This window comes from Lycium ferocissimum, chromosome 6, assembly GCF_029784015.1.
Source record: "Lycium ferocissimum isolate CSIRO_LF1 chromosome 6, AGI_CSIRO_Lferr_CH_V1, whole genome shotgun sequence".
In the NCBI taxonomy this organism is placed as follows: Eukaryota; Viridiplantae; Streptophyta; class Magnoliopsida; order Solanales; family Solanaceae; genus Lycium; species Lycium ferocissimum.
In genome coordinates, this window is record NC_081347.1 from 12,473,068 (window position 1) to 12,499,914 (window position 26,847).

Sequence of the window (26,847 nt, forward strand, 5' to 3'; positions counted from 1 at the left end):
GGAGGAACAATCTGAAGGTAAAAATCAAACAACAAATTATAATTATTAAAAGGATCTTTCGGTCAATTTTTTTAAACTTTACCAAGACTATTATATAACTATTGATAGATCCATGCATGATCCTAAAAAGCCCCATCTAAAAAGCTGTTTAGTGGTTGCTAATTAAGTAGTAATTATCTACTCACTGTTGAAAATTTTACATATAAAATCTATCATAAAAAGAAGAAATAAAAAGGAAGCATCCCTAAATAGTCTTGCTTTAGATACTTTATTATTGCTGGTCCCTCATGGTCCAATTGAAAAGCAGCTTATATATCACTATCAATCGTCATATTTTAGTTTATTTTTCCAATCGCACCATTATATAAACCCCACCTCTTCCTCCCAATCTTTCGTAGTTTGTGAGTTGATTGACTGACAGCTTCAAGTAAAATAGAGAACCAAAGTTCACACTTTTTTTTTTCTCTCAACAAAAAGACATCTAAAAAAGAGAGAAATGGATGGAAAGAGGAAAACATGTGTAGCAGTTTTAGTGATACAAGCCATATATACAGGGATGTTCTTGCTTTCGAAAGTTGCGTTTGATGTTGGTATGAACCCTTTTGTTTTTGTCTTCTATAGACAAGCTGCTGCTGCTGTCTTCTTAGCTCCCATAGCCATGTTCCTTGAAAGGTAAATAGTGTTTAATGTTTTGATTATACATATGAAGCTCACACTAATTATCTCGTATAATCTATGTTGTTCGTGTTTATATCAGATCCTCTAAAAATGCACATCTTTTATAATCCCACTAACCCTTTTCTTTATCTTTCTTTAACCATGAGTATCTGCTCAAGTGTGTGTGAAAGATTAAACGGTTAGCGAGCAGATTTTTATTTACTTAATTATTGAACTTTGAAATTAGATAGTTACTTATATAGTTTAACATGGTACCAGAGAGCGGATATATATGTCCTAGTATTAAGTTTTTCCGCCAACTATTATAACAATAAAAATAAAGAATTTTCACATGTTTGGTTCATAAAAATCGAGGGATTAGGAGAGGAGCATATTGAGGACATAATTAAGTAAATAAAGTGTGCTCTTTCTAGCAAACAATTTGATCTTCAGGTTGAGATGGGTGTGCACTTCAATAATAATACTGACCCATTGTTTTTGTGTTTGTAGGAAAACAGCACCACCAATGTCATTCTTGATATGCTTCAAGATTTTCATGCTCTCTCTATGTGGGTAAGTTAATCATTTTACAATAAATATATATCTATCTATATATATATATATATATATATATATATATATATATATATATATATGGAGAATTGAATTTGCGTTTTGGGAATTTCTATGTGTGTAATGATATTCGTGCCTTATCAGGGTTACATTGAGCTTGAATATTTATGGAGTGGCACTTAAATACACTTCTGCAACTTTGGCTGCTGCAGCTACTAACAGCCTTCCAGTTACTACATTTATCCTTGCGGTTCTTCTCAGGTAAAGTATTAATACTAGTAAGCTTAATTATATAGGTATGTCCTCCTCTAGTCTTCTCTTGGTTTCTTTAAATGGTAACCGAACTTTATTCTTGTTCTTCTCATAGTTGTCCTCTTTGTGTGTAAGTAACATTGTGGGATGTGCATTTATCAATTTAAAATTAGAAAAAGAAGCCTCAGGTGTTCTTGAAGCATCATATCCTTCTCATCAAAGTTAGGTCTGACGCCTATAAGGACTTATAACAGAATCTTATTGGAAAAATATAAATTATATTATATGTAGTAATATAATCTATGTACGTGGTGGTTTCAAGAATATACTTTGCAGAAAGGGACTGTTCTAATTAAGATCGGTAAAAGGTGATAATTTATGCTAATCAGTATGACATTATGAGGGCATTTTTTGGCCTAAAAGACACAAGAAGATCCTGTACTCTTTTTTGTGCTCAGTTTACTTATTTACTTAATCTTTAAGACAAAAAATAGTTAATATGTGCATTGAATAATTAACGGAAAAGTTCAAGGATAATTACGTATTGTAGTAAATAAACTGTGTTACTTAACAAGATTTATCTGACTTATAACTTGCATTCCTTTAAGTAGAGGCAGGAAGAAAATGAGATGATGGAGTCATCTTAAAAGTGAAATGACAAAAAGTAAAAAAGAAAAGATATTAGTACATCTTTCAAGGTGCATGAAATGACAACCTCTTATGTGGATACGTTGTAGAATTTGAAACTTCAATAACAATGTTTCACATAGAACGTAAAATTCACATATACAGTTGAGTACTAAAGCAAAATGTGACGAGCACTGAACTTTAGAAAGTTAAAGTTTAGTCTGCTCCACTAGCTAGGACGTACCTATATGGTAATGGAACTAGTATTAATTTGGAGTCGATGTTGCCATTTTATATCTGACTACTTTTAATCAGATAGATTTGGAATCTTGTACTAAAAGCTGCACATAAGGTAAAGAACAAACATTTAAATGTAGGGAATCTTTGAACATAATTTGAATTGACCTTTTTGCTAACTAGTCAAAAATAAGTAAACTCACTCACCCGAAATAGGCTAAAGAGAGAAGAGGTTAGGGGTTTACGACTTACGATATGGGAATTTTGACTACTTTTGGCACACAAAAAGAATCTAAGAAGAGGTAGCATGGAGGGCAAAAAGAGAAGAAAATGGATCATATTGTGCGAAAAATTTACTATTTCATCCATGTAAAGAACTTAAAATTTTTTATGAGTTCTTTCTTCTAGTACTTTTTTTAAAAAAAAAATAAAAAAAAATGGGCCAGTCCTTGCAGAATAAGGTCCGTATTGATGAATGCGGTATTGTTATCATACAATTTAGGCTACAATTAATAGAGTTCTTTCAAGACAAGTATGTAATTATAATCCAGACAGATTTGGAAAATAATGCCTATACAAGCACATGTTCCAAATAGAAAGGAAAATCGGATAATAAGACCATTCATGATGTTATAGCTGATTGAAAAGCAAAGGAAATTAAGGTATTGAAAAGAAAAGAAATGTCGGTTGTCCTGTCGATGGTAAATTAAATGCTTCATACATAAAATCAAATACAATATGGTCACTTCTATAGAAAGATAGTACATATGTGTACACGAAGCTTGATACCATACCCCTCCAATTTAATGAATGCAGGTTCATTTAATCAGATGGATGTAATATTTAAGAGAATTAGAATGATAAAGTCCAAATTTCCCGATGCTGAGATTTTTCTTATTAACAAGTTTTTTCTGTAATTCGAATTAACAATCCTTTTTTGCGGATGATTAGAGAGATTCTACCCTTGTAGTACAAAAGGAAAAAGACTTACTCGCACCGAGTGTTTCATATCAAACAAATGAATGCAAGATATATGGCTATATAAATTTTTATCACTTAACTATAGTTAAATGATACACATTTAACATTTTCACTTAAATTTTGTGATTGTGATGGTTAACTTGATTGATTCGGTATAAATTTCTTTTTTCACTTTAATTAGAACTCCCTTAGTTTAGTGAAATAGTATACTGTGCAGTTTTATGTTAGGGATTTTTACAGAACTAGCCATGGATTCACTATTTACTTTTCCTGGTTGGTGCACATAAATTACACAATGATTATACATGGTTATACAAATATTATACATTAAGTATACATCTATTAGATATCTGCTGTAATTTTAGTTTGAGCACTTGGATGGGCGGGCATTCAGATTTAGATTAATTCTTCTTTATGTTATGTACATTTATTCTAAGGAGTGCCCCCCCATAATAATTACTATCCACATTTATCAAATTTAGTTGAACTAATTAATGTTATATTTGCATTAATTTTGCCATTAATAAAAACAGAATGGAGACAGCCAAAATAAGGACAGGGGCAGGAATTGCAAAGGTTATGGGGATAGTGTTTTGTGCAGGAGGAGCTTCAACCATAGCATTCTTTAAGGGACCAACTGTGAAACTTCTGATGCATCATCATCTATTTAGCTATCATGGCCAAGTCCAAAACACTGCTGCTTCTAACAATTGGGTCAAGGGTGTCTTCCTTTTGTTGCTTGCTAATGCATTATGGGCCACATGGCTTGTCATGCAGGTACCTACTTCAACAATTACACACAAACAATGCATTATATTACTTATTACATCATGTCACTATGCCGCTCCGTTTTAATTTACGTGAACCTATTAAGCCGAGCACATGATTCGTGGTTCTAAACATATTTATAATATCTGTGTGCTGTAATATTTTGAATTAAACATGCGCATATTAGACTTTAAAATATGGGTTCAATTGAGCCCAATATATGTGTTAAGCAATCTACTAAAATATGTAAAAGAATCAAATTTAGAACTAGGTACTAACTGGAGTCGATGTCCTAGAATACAGACCCTATAAAGTTCAAATCTTGGATCCGCTTCTAGTCTTAAACATGCCATAACATTATAAAAACTCGTGATCATTAAGGGTAAAATTAGAAGTTTAGATTAAATTATTTTCAATTTTAAAAAAGGATGATTCTTTTTGGAACAGACTAAAAATGAAATAAAGTCACTTAAACGAAGGAATATCACTCATCAAATAAATAAATAACATGATAATATAAAAACATTATACACTATCAAGTGCACATAACTTGAATTCATCCTTCAATTGATTTAATTCATGTCTTGTCATGTGTTATCTTTGGCAGAACCGAGTTCTCAAGAGTTACCCATCAAAGCTACTATGTACAACTCTACAATGCTTCATGAGCACAATTCAATCTTTTGTTTTTGCCATAGCTGTGGCAAGAGATCCTTCTGAGTGGAGGCTTGGATGGAATGTTAGACTCCTCTCTGTTGCCTACTGTGTAAGTGAAATTCTGCCCAACTTTGTCATTTATATGACAAGATACAAAGCAAGTACAAAAGTTTTAAAAAGGAAGAAATAAAAGGTGTTTCCATGATTAAGCAACCTTTGAATGTTACTACTAGATAACGTTGTATTGTCACAACAAAAGAGCTTTTTTGAAACAACAAATTAATACATAATATCTTAGGACTATTAATTTGAAAAGGGAACTTTAATATAAACTTCTTATGTTAGTAAAAAAAAAACAGAAAGAGGACATTTTCTTGTAACGTTTTGGATATAAGGTGATTTGTCACCCATAACCTCTTTTTGCTAGTCTTATAGTAGCTTGTTTGGCATTGTTATTGGGAAGCCACAAGTATTTTTTAAGTTTTAAAAAATACTTATACTAGAGAGTTGAGAAGTTCGGCCATATTTTTAGAAAATAATAATAATTGTTTTTGATTAATAGCAAAAGCTGAATATGGTAATTTTTTCTTAAAAACACTTTCGGAGACTTGGCCAAGAACAAATTGCTTCGCTAATATTAGCAAACGTGTTTTTTAAATTGATTAGTCAAACACCAAACTGCTACTCTTCAAAAGTACTTTGTCAAAAAACACTAATCTGACAAATTTTTTCTTCTTTTAAATAAGTTGATTTTAAAATCTTGGCTACATATGCTAATTATTCAGACTACTTGTAGGTTAAGTTTATGTTTAAATTTGCTAACCTTTATTTAAAAAAAAAAAAAACATAAATTTGGCAGGGAATAGTGGTGACTGGAGTTACATTTTACTTACAAGCATGGGTTGTTGAGAAGAAAGGACCAGTGTACATGGCCATGACAACACCCTTGGCCTTAATCTTTACAATTGCTTCCTCTGCTGTGCTTTTTGGAGAGATCCTTAGTTTGGGAAGGTAATATTTGGTTTTTTTCCTTTTCCTACTGCTATATTTAGTACTAATATTAAGCATTAAGTCGCATAAAATGAGCCAATCATGGTCAGTTCTCCAACAATGTTAACCAAAATTAGCAGAAATTCAAACCGTAGTATCAATATGAAGACCAAATTTGATTATTTTGAACCTATATATGGAAGGTCAATTGTGTCAGAGGGAGTTTGGGTTAGTTTAAACTGATTAAATTGGCTTAATAAACACTTGTTGGCTTATCAACCCGTTTGAAAATACCTACAGTATTTATAAACCAAAATCAACCAAAAATTATAAGTTGATTACCCCACAACTTGTGGTTTTCAACTTATACACACTTTTAGTTTGATCAAATTTTTACTGTTCTATCCTTAATATTTTTTTTAATTTATAGAATACCATTTAAACTAAACCTCTAGTTTCTCCTCCATCCCATATGTGTTATTCATCCTTTTCCTTAGAAAGATAGTTTTCGAAATATAATTTTACAAAAACTTGAGGGTATTATAGTCATTTCACAAAAACCAAATACATCAACGGTTCATTATCCATTTCAACATTTTTATTAAAATAATGTAACTATTTATTTATAAAATTAATTTTAACATAGTAATACTTATTAGTTATTTACAATCAGCAAACTCAAACAGTCTCTAAAGCTTATTGATGCACTTATAATTTGTATATTTTAACCTGCATGCAGCATTTTAGGAGCGATTTTGCTTGTTAGTGGCTTATACAGTGTACTATGGGGAAAATCTAAAGAACAAAAGATCGAAGCTTCAACTACTGGAGATGTCGAAAAAGCAGATAATCATGAATCAAAAGAAGAATCAATCGTGGAGAAACAATCCTCAACACCAAATGCTCGAATCCAACATGCTTGTTCTCCGGCTTAATTAATTACTTATTAGAGGGTTCGGTGACAAAAAAAATTATGCATGTTCAATAATTTGTTATTATTTGTATAACAAAAATTATTGTTTGTACCATATGTGTACAATTAGCATAATATAGTTTTTAGCTATAGATTTCCTAATTGAATTTTATGTTGTATCGTGGGAACTAGTTATTATTATTAATGTGACTAATAATAAAGGAGTGAGATTCTAGCGGATGAAAATTAAGCAAATATAACAGTGTCCAACAAGATGAAAATTAAGCAAATATAGCACATAGTGTGAAAAATCCAAATATCATACAAGATCTTTTGTTGCTCAACTAATTCAAATTCGTTGTAACTATTCAAGAAAGTGACAATCAAAGTCTTTCGTTGTAACTAAACTAAAAACCGAAAATAAACAATTGAGTATAGCATTTTTATGAAGAGAAATTTGACGAAAATTGTAAGGTTTATCAAGCATGATAGAAAAGATCATTACTTTCGACAATCCAGCTTGATCTTCCGACAATTTCGCCTATCTTATTTCCCGGGTTACTTACGATGGGTTAATTATAACTTTATGAGTATCTTCACAAGCCGCTCACAACTATGTTACTTTAACGCTTATATCTTTAAGCCACGAAGAACGCATTTACTTCTTCGTATTCAATGGCGCAAGGCTAAAGTTATATATTCCTATCCTCATTAGCAAAACAATTATATCTAACAAGCCGTATTTATTCTTATTACGATGCAAATATCTAATCCAATTCACACGCCACAAATAGTGTATGATTGGCCGTATAATCAAACAATTAAGATTATGAATAAATAAAACCTAAAATATGGAAATTTAATAGATATTAATTGTCGCCAAACCAACTATCATGTATCGCCACAACCCCGGAATTAATAAGTACGGTTCGAAGAACAAGAATTCATGAATAATCTAGGGTTGAAAAGAAGAAAACAAAATAAATCTAAAGAGAAAGTAGAATGACGGCTTACAAGTCTTAACAAAATCCCGCACGTCGTTTACAACTAATAAAACGTCTATTTATAACCTAGAGTTAAAACTAAAATAAGTAGACCTAATCCTGGTCGAACCGGAAAAACTGTTTGCGGACTGATGACGCGTTGCACCTCTGCCACGCGTGGGTTCCGTGGAAGAGTAAACTCCAGACTGAGCAATGATAGACGTGTGGCACCTCCGCCACGCGTGGGTGCCGCAGAAGGCATAGTTTTTGTCTGCAGATGGATCGACATGGGCACCCACCGCCTTGCCGCGGACCGCTTATATCACTTCTTTCAAATCACGTTGAAATGCTTGGAATTCATCCAATCTTCATTGTGCAACCTGAAAACACAAATAGCGCAACATAAGACCGATTATGCCAAATTTAGTGCAAAAGATACGATTAAAGTACTAAGAAACCGAGGAAAGACGATGCAAAACATAGATATTTGTGCTAAATATCAATCCTGGAACAATATTTAGGTATTTCTTTAAGAACAACATAAAATGAAGTTGTCATTTGACTTCTATCTTTATCAACCGCTAGCATGTAAACCAATAACTCGAATATATTGACTTATATTCTTCTTGTACTTTTTATTCTTCTTGTACTTTTTCTGCGTTTTCATTTGGGTATAGATATGGAAAAAGAAAACCATAAAAGGAAAACAAAAACAGAAGGAAAATTACAAAACTTCATTTTGTTTATGACATTGATCAGCATTTCTCCATGGGCCTGGAGACGCGCACAACTTGACGGCTCACTAAATAAGGAAATTTGCACAACATAACGAGTTAGCTAGGAGCATTAATTTTTATAGATATTTTTAAATAATTACACAACTTACTTTACATTCTTTGATGGGAAAAGGGTCAAAAATACCCTTCTACTTTGGAGAAAGGGCTAAAATTTATCCCTGTTACGAATTTAGGTTAAAAATACCCCTCCCATCATTAAAGTTTTCAAATATACCCCTGTCTTAATGGGAATCCCCAAATCCCCCAAAATAACCCGATTTCATTTTTTAAACCCGCTCCATTATTAAACCCTATCAACTAAATAAAAAACTTGACCCGTCATTACTATATCAAAAAATGAATAAACATCAAAATTCATTTTAATTCCTTCTCAGTTTCCTTTCTTCCCCTCATCCCCTACTAAGGAAAACCCCAGAAAAACCAGTTAGACCAAGATATACTAACTTAGCTTAAGATAGATCTTAGTATATGACAAATACAATTTACCTATATGGGTCTCTATGTTCTTGCATTTCTATTATCTAAAATTGTTATAATTAAAAAAAAAAAAAAAAGTTTCTTTTCCCCACTACTCATCGCCTCACCACCAATCAAAAATCGTAAAACCCACATGCAAAAAAGCATACAAATCCGATAAAAGAATACTAAAAGGCACAGAATTCCAGTGAAACTGAATAGTGAACCATAAAGCAAGAACCTTTACAATTTAATATCCAAAAAAGGATGTTAAGTAAAGAAAACAAGAACCAATCTACTTGAGAGAAAGTACCTCAGAAAAACCAGGGAGACGAAGATATTAACTTAGCTTAAAGATCTCAGTATAGGCTGACAAACACAATTTACCTATGTGATTCCTTATGTTCTTTAACTTCTATTATCTAAAAAATGGCCAGTTTAATGATGGAGCGGGTTTGACGTGGGATTTCCGTGGAAGAGAAATTGAAAATTTTAATGATGAGAGGGATATTTTCAAATCAAATTCATAACGGATGATATTTTTAGCCATTTTCTCAAAGTAGAAGGATATTTTTTTTTACCCTTTTCTCTTCTTTGATTTTAGGCTCCAACTTCAATTAAACATATTGCTCCCAGTCTTTTTTAATTTTCTCTCTCCCTCTAATTCAATAATATTTATTTAAATGTTGAAAAGTGTTTGATTTTTTTTATTTTTTATTTTGTCACTGGTTGAGCACCTGGAATCGACATGCGGCACCCCTTATTGTTATTAGTACCAGATGGCGTATGCGCGGATCCAATATTTTGACATTTCGGCGTATTTATTTGTATGTAGTTATTTTTTGATATTGCTTGATTTTTTTTTTTAATATGGGGTCTATCATGAATCACGTTGAAATGCTTGGAATTCATCCAATCTTCATTGTAGCTTTGCAAGTGATAAACACAAATAGCTCAAAACACGATTAATATAACATTATAGTTTGTGTTCCGTATCCAAAACCTTATTATGCCAAATTTAGTGCAAAAGGTAAAAATTTAAATACTAAGAAACCTCGTTCGTATTAAAAAAAGGCGATGCTAAAAAATTTTAGATATTTAAAGGTGTAAAATATTCTATTGTTAATGTATATAGATAGACTTAAACAATACTTATTATTTTTTTTATCAAATTTTGATTTATAATTTCAAATTATTAAATTAAAAGCATAAAATGAATTTGATTTTCTATTTTGACTATTATTTTTTATCTTTATCAACCGCTAGCATGTAAACCAATAACTCTAATTTACCTTATTTATTATAATTCCATTTTATTATTCTTCTTGTATTTTTTCACATTTTTGTGATAAAAATTAAAATATAAAATCGATAACTTTCTCCGTTTTCATTTGGGTATAGATATGGAAAAAGAAAATCATAAAAGGCAATAATAAACAAAAACAGAAGGAAAACATTACCTACAAAACTTCATTTTGTTTATGACATTGATCAGCATTTCTCCATGGGCTGGAGTCATTCTACTTTCTCTTTAGATTTATTTTGTTTTCTTTTCAACCTTAGATTACATGAATTCTTGTTCTTCACTAGAAAATACTTATTAAATTTTGCACAACATTAATATCTATTAAAGTTCCATATTTTATAATATTTAGTTAGCTAGGAGCATTCCCGCCAATAGTTGAACACTATTTTTTATAGATATTTTTAAATAATTACACAATTGTTTTGCTAATGAGGATAGGAATATACCCTTTAGTCTTGTTACTTGAATTTACATTCTTTGATGGAAAAGGGTCAAAAATAATTAACCCTTTTAGTAAACTTTGCAGGTCGTAAGAAAAGTCAAGAATGAAAATATCCATATGATCTAGCGTCTTCGTCACAAGTTTCTCATTCATAAAAATGCTCATACTCAATTGTTTATTTTCAGTTTTTAGTTTAGTTACAACAAAGACTTTGATTGTCACCTCTGAATAGTTAACCAATTACAACATCATTAGTTACAAGTTTTCAAATATATCACACTGTCTTGTTGGACATGTTATATTTGCTTGATTTTCATCCGCTAGAATCTCACTCCTTTATTATTAGTCACATTAATAATAATAACTAGGTAAATTTTATGCATTTTTTTTTTTTTAAGTGTTTTGAGATGACAAGTGGTGGAATAATAACCTTTGACATTTTTTAGAATAGAGAAAATCAATTGATCGTCTCAATATATGCATAGCATGATTTTTTTCACATAAAACTTATTATTATTATTTATTATTTATTATTTAATTAATTAATTTTGATATTCCTTTTTAAACTTATCTAGGAGTTTTTTTTTTTCCTTTCTTCCCTGGGACTCATTGAATGGAGGGCCCATGAATTTACACTCCAATTAACCCCGGAATAAAAGAAAAAAATTGGCCACTGGATTGTGCACACGTGGGGATAATGGAAAATCGAACGGCCAATTAGGTAAATGACGTTATACCCCCATCTTATATACGATGATCGCGAAATACATCTTCTCTTTACCGTTTCGTCTCTCTACTCTTATTATTATTACTAGGTCTTGTATTTCAATGTTCTATAGCATTTATGTGTATGTATTATCTAAATTATATATATATATATTATATTCAAAAAATTATATATATATTATATTCCCGATTAATATATGTAGTTTTGCGCTCCGTATCTAAAAATTTATTATATTAATCACCACGAATACAAAATCAAATTTATTAATATTTTTAAAAGAGAAGACCCGTTTAAAAAAGAAACTACTCCTTTGAGATAAAACAATAGCAATATTTAAGCATTAGTTGATACTTTCAATTTTAATTCGATTAATTTAAAGGTGTAAAATACTTATTATTTTTTATCAAATTTTGATTTGGATAATTCTAATTCAAATTATTAAATTAAATTCGAAACAAAGTAGAAATTGATTTTCTATTTAAACGAAGAAATACTATTTTTTAATTTTTGTAAATATTCTCGGTTTAGCTCATTACTTGTCATGGAGTCTTTTGCATGATTTTTTAAGAAAACGTCGATTAGAATTATAATTTGACTAATTTACCTTATTCATTATTTGATCTCCATTTGATATTTTTTTTTAGACATTAATCTCTTCTCACATTTATTAGTAAGAATAAAAATAAAAAAGTAATTAAATTCTATGTTATTTTAAAATATAAATATTTTAAGTATATTTATTTTAGTACATAACAAATCGGAAGAAAAACCGATTTTAATAGGATTAGATCTCAAGGCTAATATAAAAAAAGAAAGATATTAACTTAGCTTACTAATGGATTGATCTCAGTATAGGCTTAATGATACTTTGGAAATTACATGAATATTGTTTGATTTTTTAATACACATTTTACCTATTTTTATGTGTATATATATATATATATATATATATATATATATATATATATATATATATATATAATGGGTGATTAATATAATTGTAGTTTGTATTCCGTATCTAAAACTTTATTATATTAGTGTTTACTACAAATACAAAGTCCGCAAAAAAAAATTTTGACATCCACTTTTTTCCTTCTTTTTATTTTTATTTTTATATCGGGTTATGAGGATTGGGGAATGCACTTTTTTTTTGGACATTATTAGTTTGCACTATTTTTAAGATATAATATATATATATATTATGTTCAAAACACGATTAATATAAAGATTGTAGGGATATTTATCTAAAACTTTATTATATTAGTGTTTTTTTAATACAAAGTTTACACTTTTTTTTTTCTACGAATACAAAGTTTACACTTTTTTTTTTTTTACATTGTTTGTTTTTTTAATATGGGATTCGCTTTTTTTTTTTATATTCTTGATTTTGTTAATATGGGGTCCACTTTTTTTTCCGTGAGTTTGGAGAAGGTGGGTTCCACTTTTTTTTTTTTTTTTTTTTTTTTTAATATTGGTTGGTGTTTTTTTTAATATTGGTTGGTGTTAATATGGGAACCACAATTTTTTTTTTTTAATGCTATTTTTTATATTGCTTGATGTGTTTAGTTAGGCACTTTTTTTTTTTTTTTGGACATTATTAGTTTGCACTATTTTTAAATATAATATATATACATATACTATGTTCAAAACACGATTAATATAATTTATCTCTCTAAAACTTTATTATATTAGTGTTTTCGAATACAAAGTTTACAATTTTTTTTTTTTTTGACATTGTTTATTTTTTTAATAGGATTGACTTTTTTTTTTTTTTATATTGCTTGATTTTATTAATATAAGGGTCCACTTTTTTCCCGTGAGTTTGGAGATGGTGGGTTCCACTTTTTTTACTTTTTTTTTTTTTTTTTAAATATTGGTTTGTGTTTTTTTTTTTTTTTTTAATATTTATTGGTGTTTTTTTTTTTAATATTGGTTGGTGTTAATATCACACTTTTTTTTTTTTTTTTTTTTTAATGACGGACGACGAAGCATGGGTTAACACAAGAGTTGGGGACGGACGACGATCCATCCCCCAACCCATGCTTATATATAGTATATATATATATATATATAAATTTAGATTTTTGTCTTGAAACCGTACTCTCCATTTTACATTAGTTTCTACTTATTCTTTTAAGTACTTATTTATATTGAAAAGGTTTCTTATATTTATAAAATATCAGTCATTTGTGGCAATTCAAATATCTTGATCTTGTTGTCAGAAATTTTATTGATAAACATACATATTTAAGTAATTTCATTCAAAGTTCTAAAATAGTAGGCAAAATTCTATTGTCAAAATTTAAATTTTTTAACTAAAACTTAAAAACTTGAGAAGAAAATTTACTTCATTTCTAATGCCATGATTATACAAGAAAATTATGAACTTTTCTAAATATTAATTGTAAGTTTTGACCTATAAGGTATTTTTCTAGTGGTTATAAGAAGACCTTTCGTGAAGAATTAGAATTAATTGAAACTTGAGATATTGATATTAAAACTTGAAAATTTAAAAAGAAATTTTAATGCATTCCTATGCCACTATAAAAGGAAATTATAAATTTTTATATTAAAAAAACTTGAAAATAATATTTAATGCATTTGTAATCACTTAGTTCTTTTCTTAATATTTTAAAATTTTGAAAAATAAGAACTTGAAAATTTTGCTCGTATATGTCATATGTATCAATATTATATAAATGAGTACATGACATACATATGACATACGGGTGCCATATATATGACACACGCATGACACACATGATAGACAAGTACATATATGAAATTGTTTTTCTTCAACCTCAAACTTCAATCTGAAATATGCACCAAATTGTCCCAAATTCGAAATATAAGTTCCTCAAGATGATCCATGATCTCAACCTTTTGAAATGACACACAGTAAAAATGATTCTGATTTTGCAATCCCAAATTTCAGCTTCAAAGCTTCATCCATGACAGCTGAATTTGGTTTTGCAAACCCTATTGGATATCAGTGTGTTTGACTGTCCAATTCAAGGAGAAGTGATGGGAAAAAAATAAGGAAACCCAGTTTAGGAAAAAGAAGAAACATGATAAAAGAAGGAGAAAATCTTCAAAATCCATAATTTTGTGAGTTTGTTGGAGGTTGTTTATGTTATGTGAAGATCTGTTACTATGTTTTTTAAATAAAAGAGTATTATGATTTATCATAAATAAATATGAGTTTTATTCTATATATCTATATAAATCCACATAAAAGTTAAAAAGCTTGGGCTAGTATAATAGAAACTACATGAATAATTGTCATAGAGTGAATGACTATTTGGGTAATACTTTCCTCAATGTAATATCTAAAAGACTGCATGTGGAAAAAAAAATACAACTGAAAAAATAAGAAAAATAATATACTAATAGATGGGTAGATTTAACTCGATAAGGTCTTACTTATATAAAAATTAATAAGCATATACAAATTGTAGTATACAAAATTTTGTTGGGCTTGTCACGACCCAACCACGGTCCATGACTGGTAAACACTTACATGTATGTGATGTTTAACCAAACTATGTCAATTTATAATGGTTAAGTGATTTAATGAGATGAGAATCTATAGAACTAATTATGATTAAGTGATAGAAATCTATATCTATATACAACCACATGCCATACATATATTGATTTGGTTTAAGTGCCTTATGATGGAACTTTTTACCCTTTGACATGCGCTTATGTGGGTTAATGATTTAGTCTCAGATGATATAAATGTACAAATAATTGTTGAAGGATGATTTGAAAATAAGTTAAATGTGTATAATGGCTATGTAAGTAAAGTGTTTTAAAGTGGCACCCCTTCATTCCAATATAAATGAATTTTTGGGGTGTGGTACACCCCTTAAGAAAGTTAATTATAGACATTAATTAAAGGGTAATTTGTCATTACCCTTTTACTTCTTTCTAAGCTTTCTTAAAACTAAAAATAATTAATGGTGGAAATTGTAAAACAGTTGAAAACTCCATTAAAGAGGAGAGTAATTTTGAAAATAATCAATTAATACATTTTTGGACTTTGAAAAGAGATAACTACCTTGAGGTGTTGTAGTTAACCAAATTTAGCCTAACTCCCTTGTTCTTACCAATTTTAGCCCAATTTGTATAGATTTTGAAAATTTCTTTTAGCCCTTAATCAAAACCCTAATTTTCTTCTATCCTCTATATGTCTCTCTTCTGCTCTCTTTCTCCCCTTCATTCTACACTCTACATTCTTTTCTAGGTCGGATTGAAATTCAGTATGATATTTTCTCAGTAAGCTTGCAAACGATGTTGAAAATTCCTTTCTTTTTGCTTTTTGGTGTAAAAAATGTAAATGTTTCCGATTTAGATAGCCGTCTTGAAAATCTCAGTTACCTTGCAAACTAGACTAGACAAGAGAGGAATTTTTCTAATAGTTCCCTGCGTAATACAACACCGCCTTATTACTGCTAATTGTGCCATGAAAAACTATCTTACATATTAAAATTATAGTAATATTTTCAATTTCAGAATAAAACAGAGGAAGTTCTTATTAATTTACTAATGTTCCTTTTTCAAAATGATCTTTTTTTTTTAATGAAGTGATGTGTTTCATAGTGTACAAAAGCGTATATACACTATTATATATCATGTTATATAAACTTGAGTTGGTTTCGTATGTTTATACATGATTATACAAAGCATATACATTATATATACTGAATATATGTAATGTTTATATATAGCTATACAGAACATATACATTATCTATATCTGCAAACTAGATGTGTGAACTGTATATAAGGGTTATTCCCCCTTTGAAAATTCATTCATTTTGGATCATAAAAAAAGTGTCATAAATTTATTTAAGGTTATATTGAAATGGAGGAAGTAGTTTGCTTTTGATCCATTGTTGGCGTCATACAGAAGCATGTGTGAGCCCATTATTAATTGATAACAAATTAATGGGTCAAAGGATACTTGGTCAACATCTAGGATCATGCTTATGATTGGATAAAGCAAATACCAAGCACTAGCTTGGTCGATTCCCCTTCTGCAACAACAGTACCATGCTGGAATTGAATGTTCAAGAGTTCAACAATCTTATAAATTATAATTATAATTAGTTTCAATTCAAGGTAACTCATTATTTTCGTCGAGAATCTTTACTAAATTTTTATGGGAGGATCCATGATTAAGATTTTAAGATGATGTATTTAACCTTGGTGCTGATATTATGCATGGATGAGTGATGACTTGAAGGACGTGAGAAGTCAAGTTTAAGCTTCAAGCTAAGGTATGTTAAGGCAACTTACTACTTATGCTCCCTATGTGTTTGATAAAATTTCTATAAATAAACTTTTCTGGATACGTACTTCTGGGAGTAAGTGAGTGATTAGTCACCATGTTTTACTCACTATAGATTTAAAACAAGAAAATAATAGAAAAACATATGATATATGCATGCTGCCTTATGTGACGTGTGTTACTTGACTCAGTTTTCAATAACATGTGTGTGTTAACGTGCTCCACTACTTTTTATGTGCGTATTGATTGAAATATTTATGCTTAATTATTCATGTTCAATTATTCGTGTGATCACATTCAGACTCAGACGGGACTCGGGAGAGCTAGCCGACCTCTTCTTGCATGATTGCCACGAAGGCCATGATTAGCTACCCCCCCCCCCCCCCTCCCCTCGCTGGGGATATGATTTATTGGAGATATAGACTGACACTCGGCCCTTGTGTGTTTCTAGATTTCACGTACGCACGGCAACTATGTGGAAGTCTTTTGTCAGATTTCTTTTAAAAAAAAAAAAAAAAAAAAAAAAACTAAGCTTTAGTTATCAGCTTGTAGTTTCGGTTTCAGCAATATCTATTTACATGTTTATCTGTGAATATGATTTCTGCATATTACATTTTTTTATAAAGTCTTGTCCACCTTTAGGAGTTAGTACAAAAGACTTACTAGCATCCTATCGATGGGACTTAGTCCATCACTGCTTTCTTTCATGTTTTTATATGAAGCTACTGTTGACCATGTCCTAGGCACTACCGATTAGAGTCATCTCTCAATCCATCATCTTTCCAATCTCTTTTAGTGAGTATGATGGATTTCAGTTTCATGATGGCTTGATTAAGTGTTATTGATTACGTGGCCTTTCTCATCAACTTAGACATATCAGTCAAGTTATCTTTCACTCAATTAGACATCAGGGTTCGCTCTACGATTAGTTATGGCGGGTGTCAATCACGTTGCACCCAATTTCGAGGCGTGACAATAGGATTGTACTATACATGCAGAAAATTGGAAATTTGGAACCGTATGACAACCTTGGCCACTAAATGGCATAGGATAGCTCAAGTTAATGAAATTTTACACCCGGTATCCAAGATTCACATTTTAGGCTAAAAAATTGATTTAAAATAGTTATGAAAGTTTAAATTCTTCCTCCTTCTCTCTCTCCCCTCTGTTTCTCTCTGTCTGTCTGTTTTAAAAGTTTTATTCAATTACTTTTATATCTTAAACCTTTTCCTCAAATATCTCATTCATTATATCCTATTCTTTAGGTTAAAATTGATAAGATTATTCTTCTTCTTTTTTCTTCTTCTTCTTCTTTTTTTTTTTTTTTTGCGGGGTTTGGGGGTTCAATTTTTGTAATGCTGCAATGGATGAATTTCTTGGAACTTTTTCTTGAAAATTCAAATTAACGATGGGAAAAAGGCATGACGGAAGAGGATTGTCAAATCTTCATTATTCATATAGATAAGGAGTTTGGTTTCAATTAGGTGATATCATTTGTTGGAAACATCTTAAAAGACTTGAATAACAATTTTAGAAGTGTTTGGAGACAATATGAGGCAAATTTGAGTTGAACGTCATATTGAAAACTCGATGTCTTAGACGATTCCATTTGTGCAAGTGCATGCCGTGATATTTTTATGAATATCAATGTATATTCCATTATATATTAATTTATGTCTCGTATATCTGTGTACCGTAATGAAAATCGATGTGATATATACATAGATATAGATAAAATACAATATGTTTACACATGTCACAGTGTTCATAAAAATTCGTATGTTATATACACTAATATACATGATATACAACATCATATACACACATCACAATGGCCTTTTGCAGGTCTCAATTTTTACTCCAAATGAGTCTAAATCGCCTCTAATTTTCCTCTAATTTTTATATAGCATTGTCCAGATGTTTCCCATAGACGCATTCACATTCTCCGGGAGGAGGAGGAGGAGGAAAAGAAATTTGGTTGTGTTACTATTTGTAATATTTCAAGCACGAAACATTTATAATTGTTGATTCTGAAATCTGCAAATGACACCCGATGTTAAGTTGTTGCAAGTTCTTCAATGGCTGAAACTAATTTTCTATCATCGACTTTTCTTTGAAACAAAGCTCTGTTTTTTTTTTTTTTTTTTTTTTTTGTGTGTGTATTCAGAATAATGGATGTGTTACTATTTCTAGGGGATCCATATTTTGAAGTGTGAAATCAGTAATAAAACATTGACCCTCCTATTATTTCATTGGTTGTTGTTAGGTATGGCTATACAATGCCAACTTTTTGGGCTTAAGTTGCTAAATCTATTCTTACGTCAATGTTGATTGGGAGTTATATATAACTATCAATATCCTAGAAATTTTATCACAAGGAATTCTTATGGTCAGAACTTATGACCCATATTTGTAAAAAAAAAGGCGTGCCGAATGGTGAGAAAACACCTTGGTGCATAGTGAACTCCAATTAAATGGTCAAGTGAAATTCATGCAGCTATCACTTAGAAATTCCCATTTGAAGGATTACCAACGTGGTGGATTTAGCCAAATGTCATTTTTTTAAGGTTTTCATTTAAATTTTGTCTTAATTTTTAAAAGTTGTGCAGATGTAACCCTTGAGAAATTACCCTTCTGAATAACGTTAGACTCAGGTTTTGCTTTCTCATATAGTGCTCAATCTTATTGATAAAACATTCGACAGTCGTCAAACGTTCGTAATAACATAGAAAAATTTAGAACGTGGTCTAACGTTTTTCAAAAGATTTTGCTATTTGCTCAATAGGATCTTTAAACGGTGGTCTAAAAGGTTCATATATGACAACTCGATCCCTTGCTATGAGTATTTGCATCTCGATGCAATATTTGGGACTTTCTATAAGTTTATATGATGTTTTTAGGACATGTTGGTATGTTTGGTTTGGGACCCAAGGAGCTCGTGTGTGTTTCGACATACTTGAACCCCAATTTGCATTGCGGATTTTCTGCTAGAGTAGCCTTTTTGGCGATTGCAGAGTATGTCTCACGGTAGCGTAGGGAGGTTGCGAGGTAGTATTCGCGGTCGTGTTTGGGTGGACGCATTCCGCGTAGGGACTCTTTCAGTTGCCGTTCATGATAGCGTGGGGACCTACCACGATCGTGATGATTGGTTCACCTAGTATAAGTTGGACGTTTTTTGGAATTTTCAATTCATTCCACCATTTTTGGAGCTTGAGAGCTCGAATTAATGCAAATTCGAGAGCGATTTTCACTTACATTTTGAGAATAAGTAATCTACACTTGACTTTAATTATATACAGTATCATAATACTTATGGATTATTACGCCTAAAACACTGATTAAAAAGAGGTGAAATTGGGGATTTAAGCTCAAACTTAAGAAATGTAGAGCGCAAGAGAGAATATTCTTCTTTTTTACAAGTGTATTCAAGTGTCAACAGTATGAACTATTATGCCTCTATTTATAGTGGTACGGTGAGAATTACAAAAAGTAGTCATAAACACTTTTTATGACATTAAGAATTTGACATCATGAAGGTGGTGAAACATAATGATAGAGTAGTGAGGGAATTACATTTGTGTAGTAAACATCCCCATAAATTAACATATTTCATAACAATCTACATTTTCTTTTAGCGTTTTACTTTTTAGAAGTATGTTATGTAACTGTGAAGTAGATTGTCCTTGATACTTGTCATTTCATGAGAGCTTCGTATGTTTCTGAAAAACAACTAAACAAATTAAACAACATAAAGTTATAAATAATTCATGAGTAGCTGGATAGCAGAAAGAAATTCATGAGGGACCTACTTCCACCTTAAAAAGTTTTAGGAAAGAGAATATTTCAAAAAATAATAAAGCAACAAGAATAAAAAATAAAAATAAAAGTAATGTGTTCACCAAATAATAACAGGATCTTAACATAAATAGCTGGCTAGATTCAATATTTATTTTTCCTAACCGTTATATATAAATTATAATAATTATATATAATTATAGATATATTATACATTTATCGGCTATTTTTAGTTTAAATGGTTGGATGACGATAATTTTAGGTTAATCCTTCAACAATTAATAATATAACAAACAGTATTTTCGTCATTTGGGAGATTGGGCCCTGATATAGATAGATTATAGAATGATGCTAAGAACTTTTGGCTGGCACTGGATAGACAACTTCTCCACTACCATCTGATTTTTATTAATGCATCATATCGTACAAAATTTGAGACTTTATAACTTATTGTAACTGTTTGAACATTTTTCTATGGTGAAGGTGTATTTTAATTATCAGAAGTTCTTAAATGATTACGATTATGGACTCTCCTAATCAATAAAATAGCGCCATATCAATAGACAATAATCAATCGCTTTTCACCAATTTGTCACCAGTAGTTGGACTTAATGTATAAATTTCCTGTCAATAAAAAATACACTCAGGAGAAACCCTGCCAACCGAGGAAATTTAATTAAAAAGGGTATAAACAGTGGAGAACAAAGAAAAGGAACTAATAATATATCCGTATGAGTAATTTCATGGATGATAGATTTTTAGTTTATTTGCAGTAAAGTCTTAAGACTATGGTTTATAACGAAAAAATAGCTTAATATGGTTTATAATGAAAAAATAGCTCAATTATGCCTGTATATAAAAGAAAAATTTAAGGAAAAAAAAACCTGAAAAGTTGTTCAACTTAATCACTAAGATGGTCAGAATTAGTGTTTTAAAGATATTCTTTTAAGTAGTGCCACGTGAATATTATATAAGGCGATGAGTTGTTAAACTAGCAATCTACTTGTGTTTTTGAGACCAAAGTTAATTAGCATTTAATGCTGCTTCTTACTTTCTGTAATATATAGGTATAGTAGCGTCATATTTCTGCCATAAGATTTAGTTTTACGACTTTGATGCAGTAATTTACAAGTTGAAGACTGTTAAATCCATGAGGAAAAAAAATAATAAAATAAATCCTCTCTACACAGGTTCTTTGAAGATGTGTGTGTGTGTGCGTTTATGTTCAAACCAATTAATTATATCTGCATAATATATATTTCAGTCACAAAATGAAAAAGAAAAACAAACAGGGGGAAAACTAAAGTCATAGTCATGCATGTTGTCAATTAAAGGGAGCTTGTTATAAAGACATGGTTACAACAAATATAAACGTGGCCAGAACATAACTACGTGCTCTTTGCTTATTTGACTTAATGGAAAACCATAAACTCTAATTGCAAATTCAACCCCCTTCATTAAAAAAAGAATAGAAGATGCTGATGAATTGTTGTCAAGCACTTATGTTCTCGCAAAATCTCTACCTAAGAAACGTAAAAATAAATTGTATCATAACTCTTTTTATTTTTCCCAAGTTTTTCTATAAAAGTGGTCATGCTAGAGATACACCGATGAATAATTTAATTAGATTCTTTTGATTTTTGAATGGTCTTATTGCCAAAAAGACCAAGCAAGCTAGCTATGACTATGTCGTGACATAATATTCGATGTTCGATATCTCACCAATTCGATTATTTCGAATTTACGTCAAAGTGATCCTTGTCAGGACAAGTGATTGTGAGCTAAGAAAAAAAAAAGAATTTATATAATTTAATTAAGATAAGAGGAGGATGGGGTGTAAAAATGATTGTCAGCAAAACCTTTGCCTTTTTTTATTTTAAATCGAATCCAACATATCGCAAGAAAATAAAGTGATTGTAAGCAAACTTACAAAAAAAGGGTAAAGAGTTGATGAGTTTTGGTATAAAAGTGTGTGGGTTTAATTTTTAAATTAAATAATTTATGTGGTCAATGATAATAAGTCACGTGACTTTTTTAAAATTGGAAAGAGCTGTTAAGTTTACGGTGTTAGTTTGAGGTGTATTTTTGAGCCAAAAAAAATAGATTAGGAGTATTTTAGACCAATAGGTGGATATAGGGTATTTATTACCTATTTTTTCCGACGTTAGGGGTAATTTTGGCCCTTTTTACGTTTATACAAAGCCGGAGAAGGAAATTTATTTTCACTCGTTCATTTGGTTCTCTCTTAATTTAAGAGGGTAAAATGGGCATCTTGCTGCAAGATTAGCACTCGTGTAATAAATAAAGAATTTTATTTTAGATGTAATCACAGAATTAAATAATTCGTGTTGTTTGTGAAAAAATGGTCCTTTATACTGACTTTCAAAGTCCGAATCTCCGCAATTTTCGGGGGATATTCCCTGTCAATAATTGGTCTCTTTCTTTTCTCCTTTTTACTCTCATATTTATATATCTACAGAAAACTAAAAAAAAATTACACGAGAAGTACGATAAGATCTTGACTTATATGTTTTTTAAAGTCTTGACTAACGAATTAATAAAATTTTAATCGAATTTTTGGTTGACAGCACTCAGTAGGCTTCTTGTTCCATAGGTGGTATAAAGTTTCTTATTTTGATTTTCTGCTCTCTCCTTTTAGTATGTATATTAGTAGTAATCTATATTTTACAGCAGTTTGGTTTAATTAGTTGATAAGCATACGTGATGAGAAATATTTAAAAATAGAGATGCTAAAATTGATTATAAATCATATGTGACGTATAAAAAAGATTTGTTTTGAATTATTGTTGTAATATAGTAAGCACTAAGCAGTACATATTTATGAACATTTTCCAGTCTGGCTTGGAAGATATCATAAATTGAACATTCTTTATGGGCTATTTTGCTGAATTCAAATAGGGAAAATGACATAGGATACTTACTTAAGACTCTTTATTACAAAATATATGGATAATTTTTCTTATTTACAAAACATAACGATATTTTACGAAATATGACGGATTTTCATATATTTTTCGTTTATTTTATTTTTTTCAGAAAATATTTTTTTTTGAAATATATATATTTTTAAATATTTTAAACTTTTTTAAAAAAATTATATTTTTTAATTTTTTTTTATGCTCAAAGGTTTAAAAAATTACCTCAAATTTTTGTGTATGAAAAATGCATGAAATGTGTACGTGTGAACGAAATTTTTAATATAATTTTCATACACAAAATTATGAACGAAAACTTTAAGCCTTGAATATTGTATGAAAGTTGTTATAATGTTATTGTAGTTGTATTAATTTTCCAGAAACCTAATATGAATTTTATATACGAAAAATGTGAATGAAATTTTAAGCCTTGAGCGAGATATACACATTTCATACCATTCTCATACATAAAATTTTGGGCGTAATTTTAAGCCTTGATAGAGATGTACACATTTCATATGTTTTTTATACACAAAATTTGAGCGAACTTTTTAAGCCTTGAGCAAGATATACACATTTCATACACAAAAATTTGAGCGATTATTTTAAGTGTTGAATGTTGTATCAAAGTTGTATACAATGTTATTGTAGTTGTATTAATTTTACAGAAATCTAACATGAACTTTATACACGAACATGTGAGCGAAATTTTAAGCCTTGAGCGAGATACAAATTTCATACCGTTTTCATACTCACAATTTTGAGCGGATTTTTTAAGCCTTGAACGAGATATACACATTTCATACACTAAATTTTGAGCGAACTTTTTAAGTCTTGAGCGAGATATACATTTCATACATTTCATACAAATTAATTTTGAGCGAAAAAAATATTTTTTTTTAAAACAAATAATTTAAAAAAAAAATTTTTTTAATTTTTTTTTTTTAAAGCATGTTTGGTATAGGTTTGTAATGTTATGTTTTGTAAATAGAAAACTATCGTCACGTTTAGTAAATATTTCTCCTTAATATGTATATAAATGTAGTTTACCCGTTCAAATATATGACTAACAAGCAAGTAGCAAGTTTGTTTTAGATGCTCCAAATATTAATACACCAATTACCCTACCACTTGGGACAATCAATTAATTAGCTGATTAGAGAGTACGTAAAAAGAGTTTGTTATGGTTATTGGTGAATGGTGATCCTAATACATCCTGTATTGACTACTCAATTAACCATTGAATTAATCACTTACCACCGGGTAATTGGGCTTGTAGTTATTTTGTGAATTTGTTTTTAATTTAATATTTCTGATATGATATTTTTGTTTTACAAATAAAAGATTATCATACAAGAAATTTTTGTAAGATCATTTTCTTTTATTTAAATTATAAAGAGTTATATTCAATTATTCATTAAGGTATTTTCATTAGTAATCGAAGTGGACTTAATCAACATGATATTAAAAGTAATCACCCATTATTATTATAATGTTGGTGATTACAAGTTGCTTCAAATTGAGTTAGAAAATTCGCCGATAAATTATACATACAGAGAAGAAAATCAAGTGACAAACGGATAAACGTTCTGCTATAGTTTATTTTAATTTCCCACCATCTTCTGTACAATGACCACCTTAGAAACATCAAATTTTGTACCCATTTAATAAAAAGCATAATATCACTTTTCTTATTCCCCAAAAAAGCGGCGGGAGGGAGGGGTTCTAAATTATGAAACATCATTACGGTCTCGTCGTGTCCCTTAACAAAAAACTATCATAGGTAATGATGGAATTAATAAAAAATATTCCTTCATCTTTAACTAAAAGTTTCAAATTATAATTCTGAGAATGAAATCATCATTGGTAGAAAAAGGTTAATCCCGAAATTGGACATCTATGCGCAAAGTTGAATTAATTGAGTTCGAAAGCAGGTACCCAATATCAAGTAAGAAACTAAAAAAAAAAAAAAAAAAAATCTCTACAAAGCGTGTCAATTATAAGTTTCAACTTTTGCTTTACAGCCGCAAGTTAAGCTAAAAGAGTGATTAGATATGCTTTGTAACTTGGTTGCGGCGGGTCCTAGAATCCCCTTAAATTTTTTGTAAAACTAAATATCAACTCTAAACCAGTTTGTAGTTTTGTAAATGTGAAAATTCCTTTCTCGATCTTAACCGCTGACCAAAAAAAAAAAAAAAGGATTAAGAATAATCTCAATGTATTTAAATATTAACAAATTGATCAAATAATTTATCTTTTGGGGTGCATCAAAGGCGGAAATGGGAATAAAGAAATTGGGAGTAACTGTAAGTTTTATTAGTCAAATATGCCCCTCTACTTTGTTTTATTAGTCAAGTTTATCTTTCGTTATTGATAGTGAACAAAAATACCCCTATCGTCTATAAAGTTTACACCTCTACCCCTAATTGGATGGAAAACCCCAAATCCCACAAAATTACCCAATTTCAATTAAAACTATTCGACCCGCCTCTTTTAACTAGACCCGTGACTTTTTTAGCCACCATCTCCTCTCCCTCAATGTTGCTTGCTCCACAGCCATCACCGTCGGCGAGGTCTTGACACCGGAGCTCCCTTTTCCCTTTAAAATATAATGAGTAAATTTGAAAAAGGAAAGTTAATATCCAGAGGATACTGCTACACCTCTTACTTATGCTCGAGATCTTTTTACATTCCCATATAATATATGGTGTACAAACTTGTAAATCATTTGTATCAATAACACACTCCTATTTTAAAGTTACAAGTCGAATTTTTTATATATATTTTAAGGTTACAAAGTTTAGATCTTATCAAGCTTTTCTCTTCCAGCTTTCCTTATCTCAATCTTAAAGTAATTAAAAAAAAAAAAAAAATTGCTCCAATGTAAAGTACTCCATCCGTTTACTTTTACTTATCTATTTTTGACTATGTAACCTTAAAAATTACTACTAATAATTAAAGTTTATATTTTACCATAATATCCATATTAATTGGTGTATAGTCTCAATAGACTTGAAAAATAATTTGAAAATGAGTAATTAATCTTAAGGTTAAAATAAGAAAAAAATTATCTTTCGATATGTTATAAACAAGTAAAAGTGAAAATTTATTTTTAGTATAGTGAACAATTAAAAGTAAGCGGAAAAAGTACTCTGTATCAACCATATTTAATTTTTTAGCGTGAAGTTGGACAATTTTTGGGGTGAAATTAGACAACTGTTATATTTATTTTCCTTTTCAAACAAAATCGTAATCAAATTTTTAAAAAGTGAAAAACTTTCTAAGAATAATAAATAAAATCTCAACTTTCCATTCCCGCCACCTATAAAGCCTCTCTCTTCCCCACAAATATTCTTCCAGTACTCTCTTCCTCTCCAAAACAAGAACCCTTTAAATAAAAAAAAAAGCAAAAGTGTATACAGTAGTCTGTAATTATTTTCTGTGAAAAAGGAAAA

At 29.9% G+C, this 26,847-nt stretch overlaps 1 protein-coding gene across 1 annotated transcript; it reads left to right on the forward strand.

Annotated features, from left to right (window-relative positions):
• Window positions 1-378: 378 nt before the first annotated feature.
• LOC132059347 (WAT1-related protein At5g64700) lies at window positions 379-6,831 on the forward strand. The gene is made up of 7 exons (XM_059451933.1): window positions 379-672; window positions 1,168-1,230; window positions 1,375-1,491; window positions 3,861-4,104; window positions 4,703-4,861; window positions 5,612-5,763; window positions 6,482-6,831. Exons 1-7 carry the CDS (start codon window positions 497-499, stop codon window positions 6,675-6,677), a joined length of 1,107 nt encoding a protein of 368 aa, XP_059307916.1. The 5' UTR covers window positions 379-496; the 3' UTR covers window positions 6,678-6,831.
• Window positions 6,832-26,847: the final 20,016 nt, after the last annotated feature.

What these genes read in the sequence shown, in the direction of transcription:
- LOC132059347 (XM_059451933.1), top strand. Translation starts at nt 497, where the DNA reads ATGGATGGAAAGAGGAAAACATGTGTAGCAGTTTTAGTGATACAAGCC. An exon ending in CCACATGGCTTGTCATGCAG is followed by an intron (nt 4,105 to 4,702) that starts GTACCTACTTCA and finishes TATCTTTGGCAG; the next exon opens with AACCGAGTTCTCAAGAGTTA. An exon ending in GAGATCCTTAGTTTGGGAAG is followed by an intron (nt 5,764 to 6,481) that starts GTAATATTTGGT and finishes ACCTGCATGCAG; the next exon opens with CATTTTAGGAGCGATTTTGC.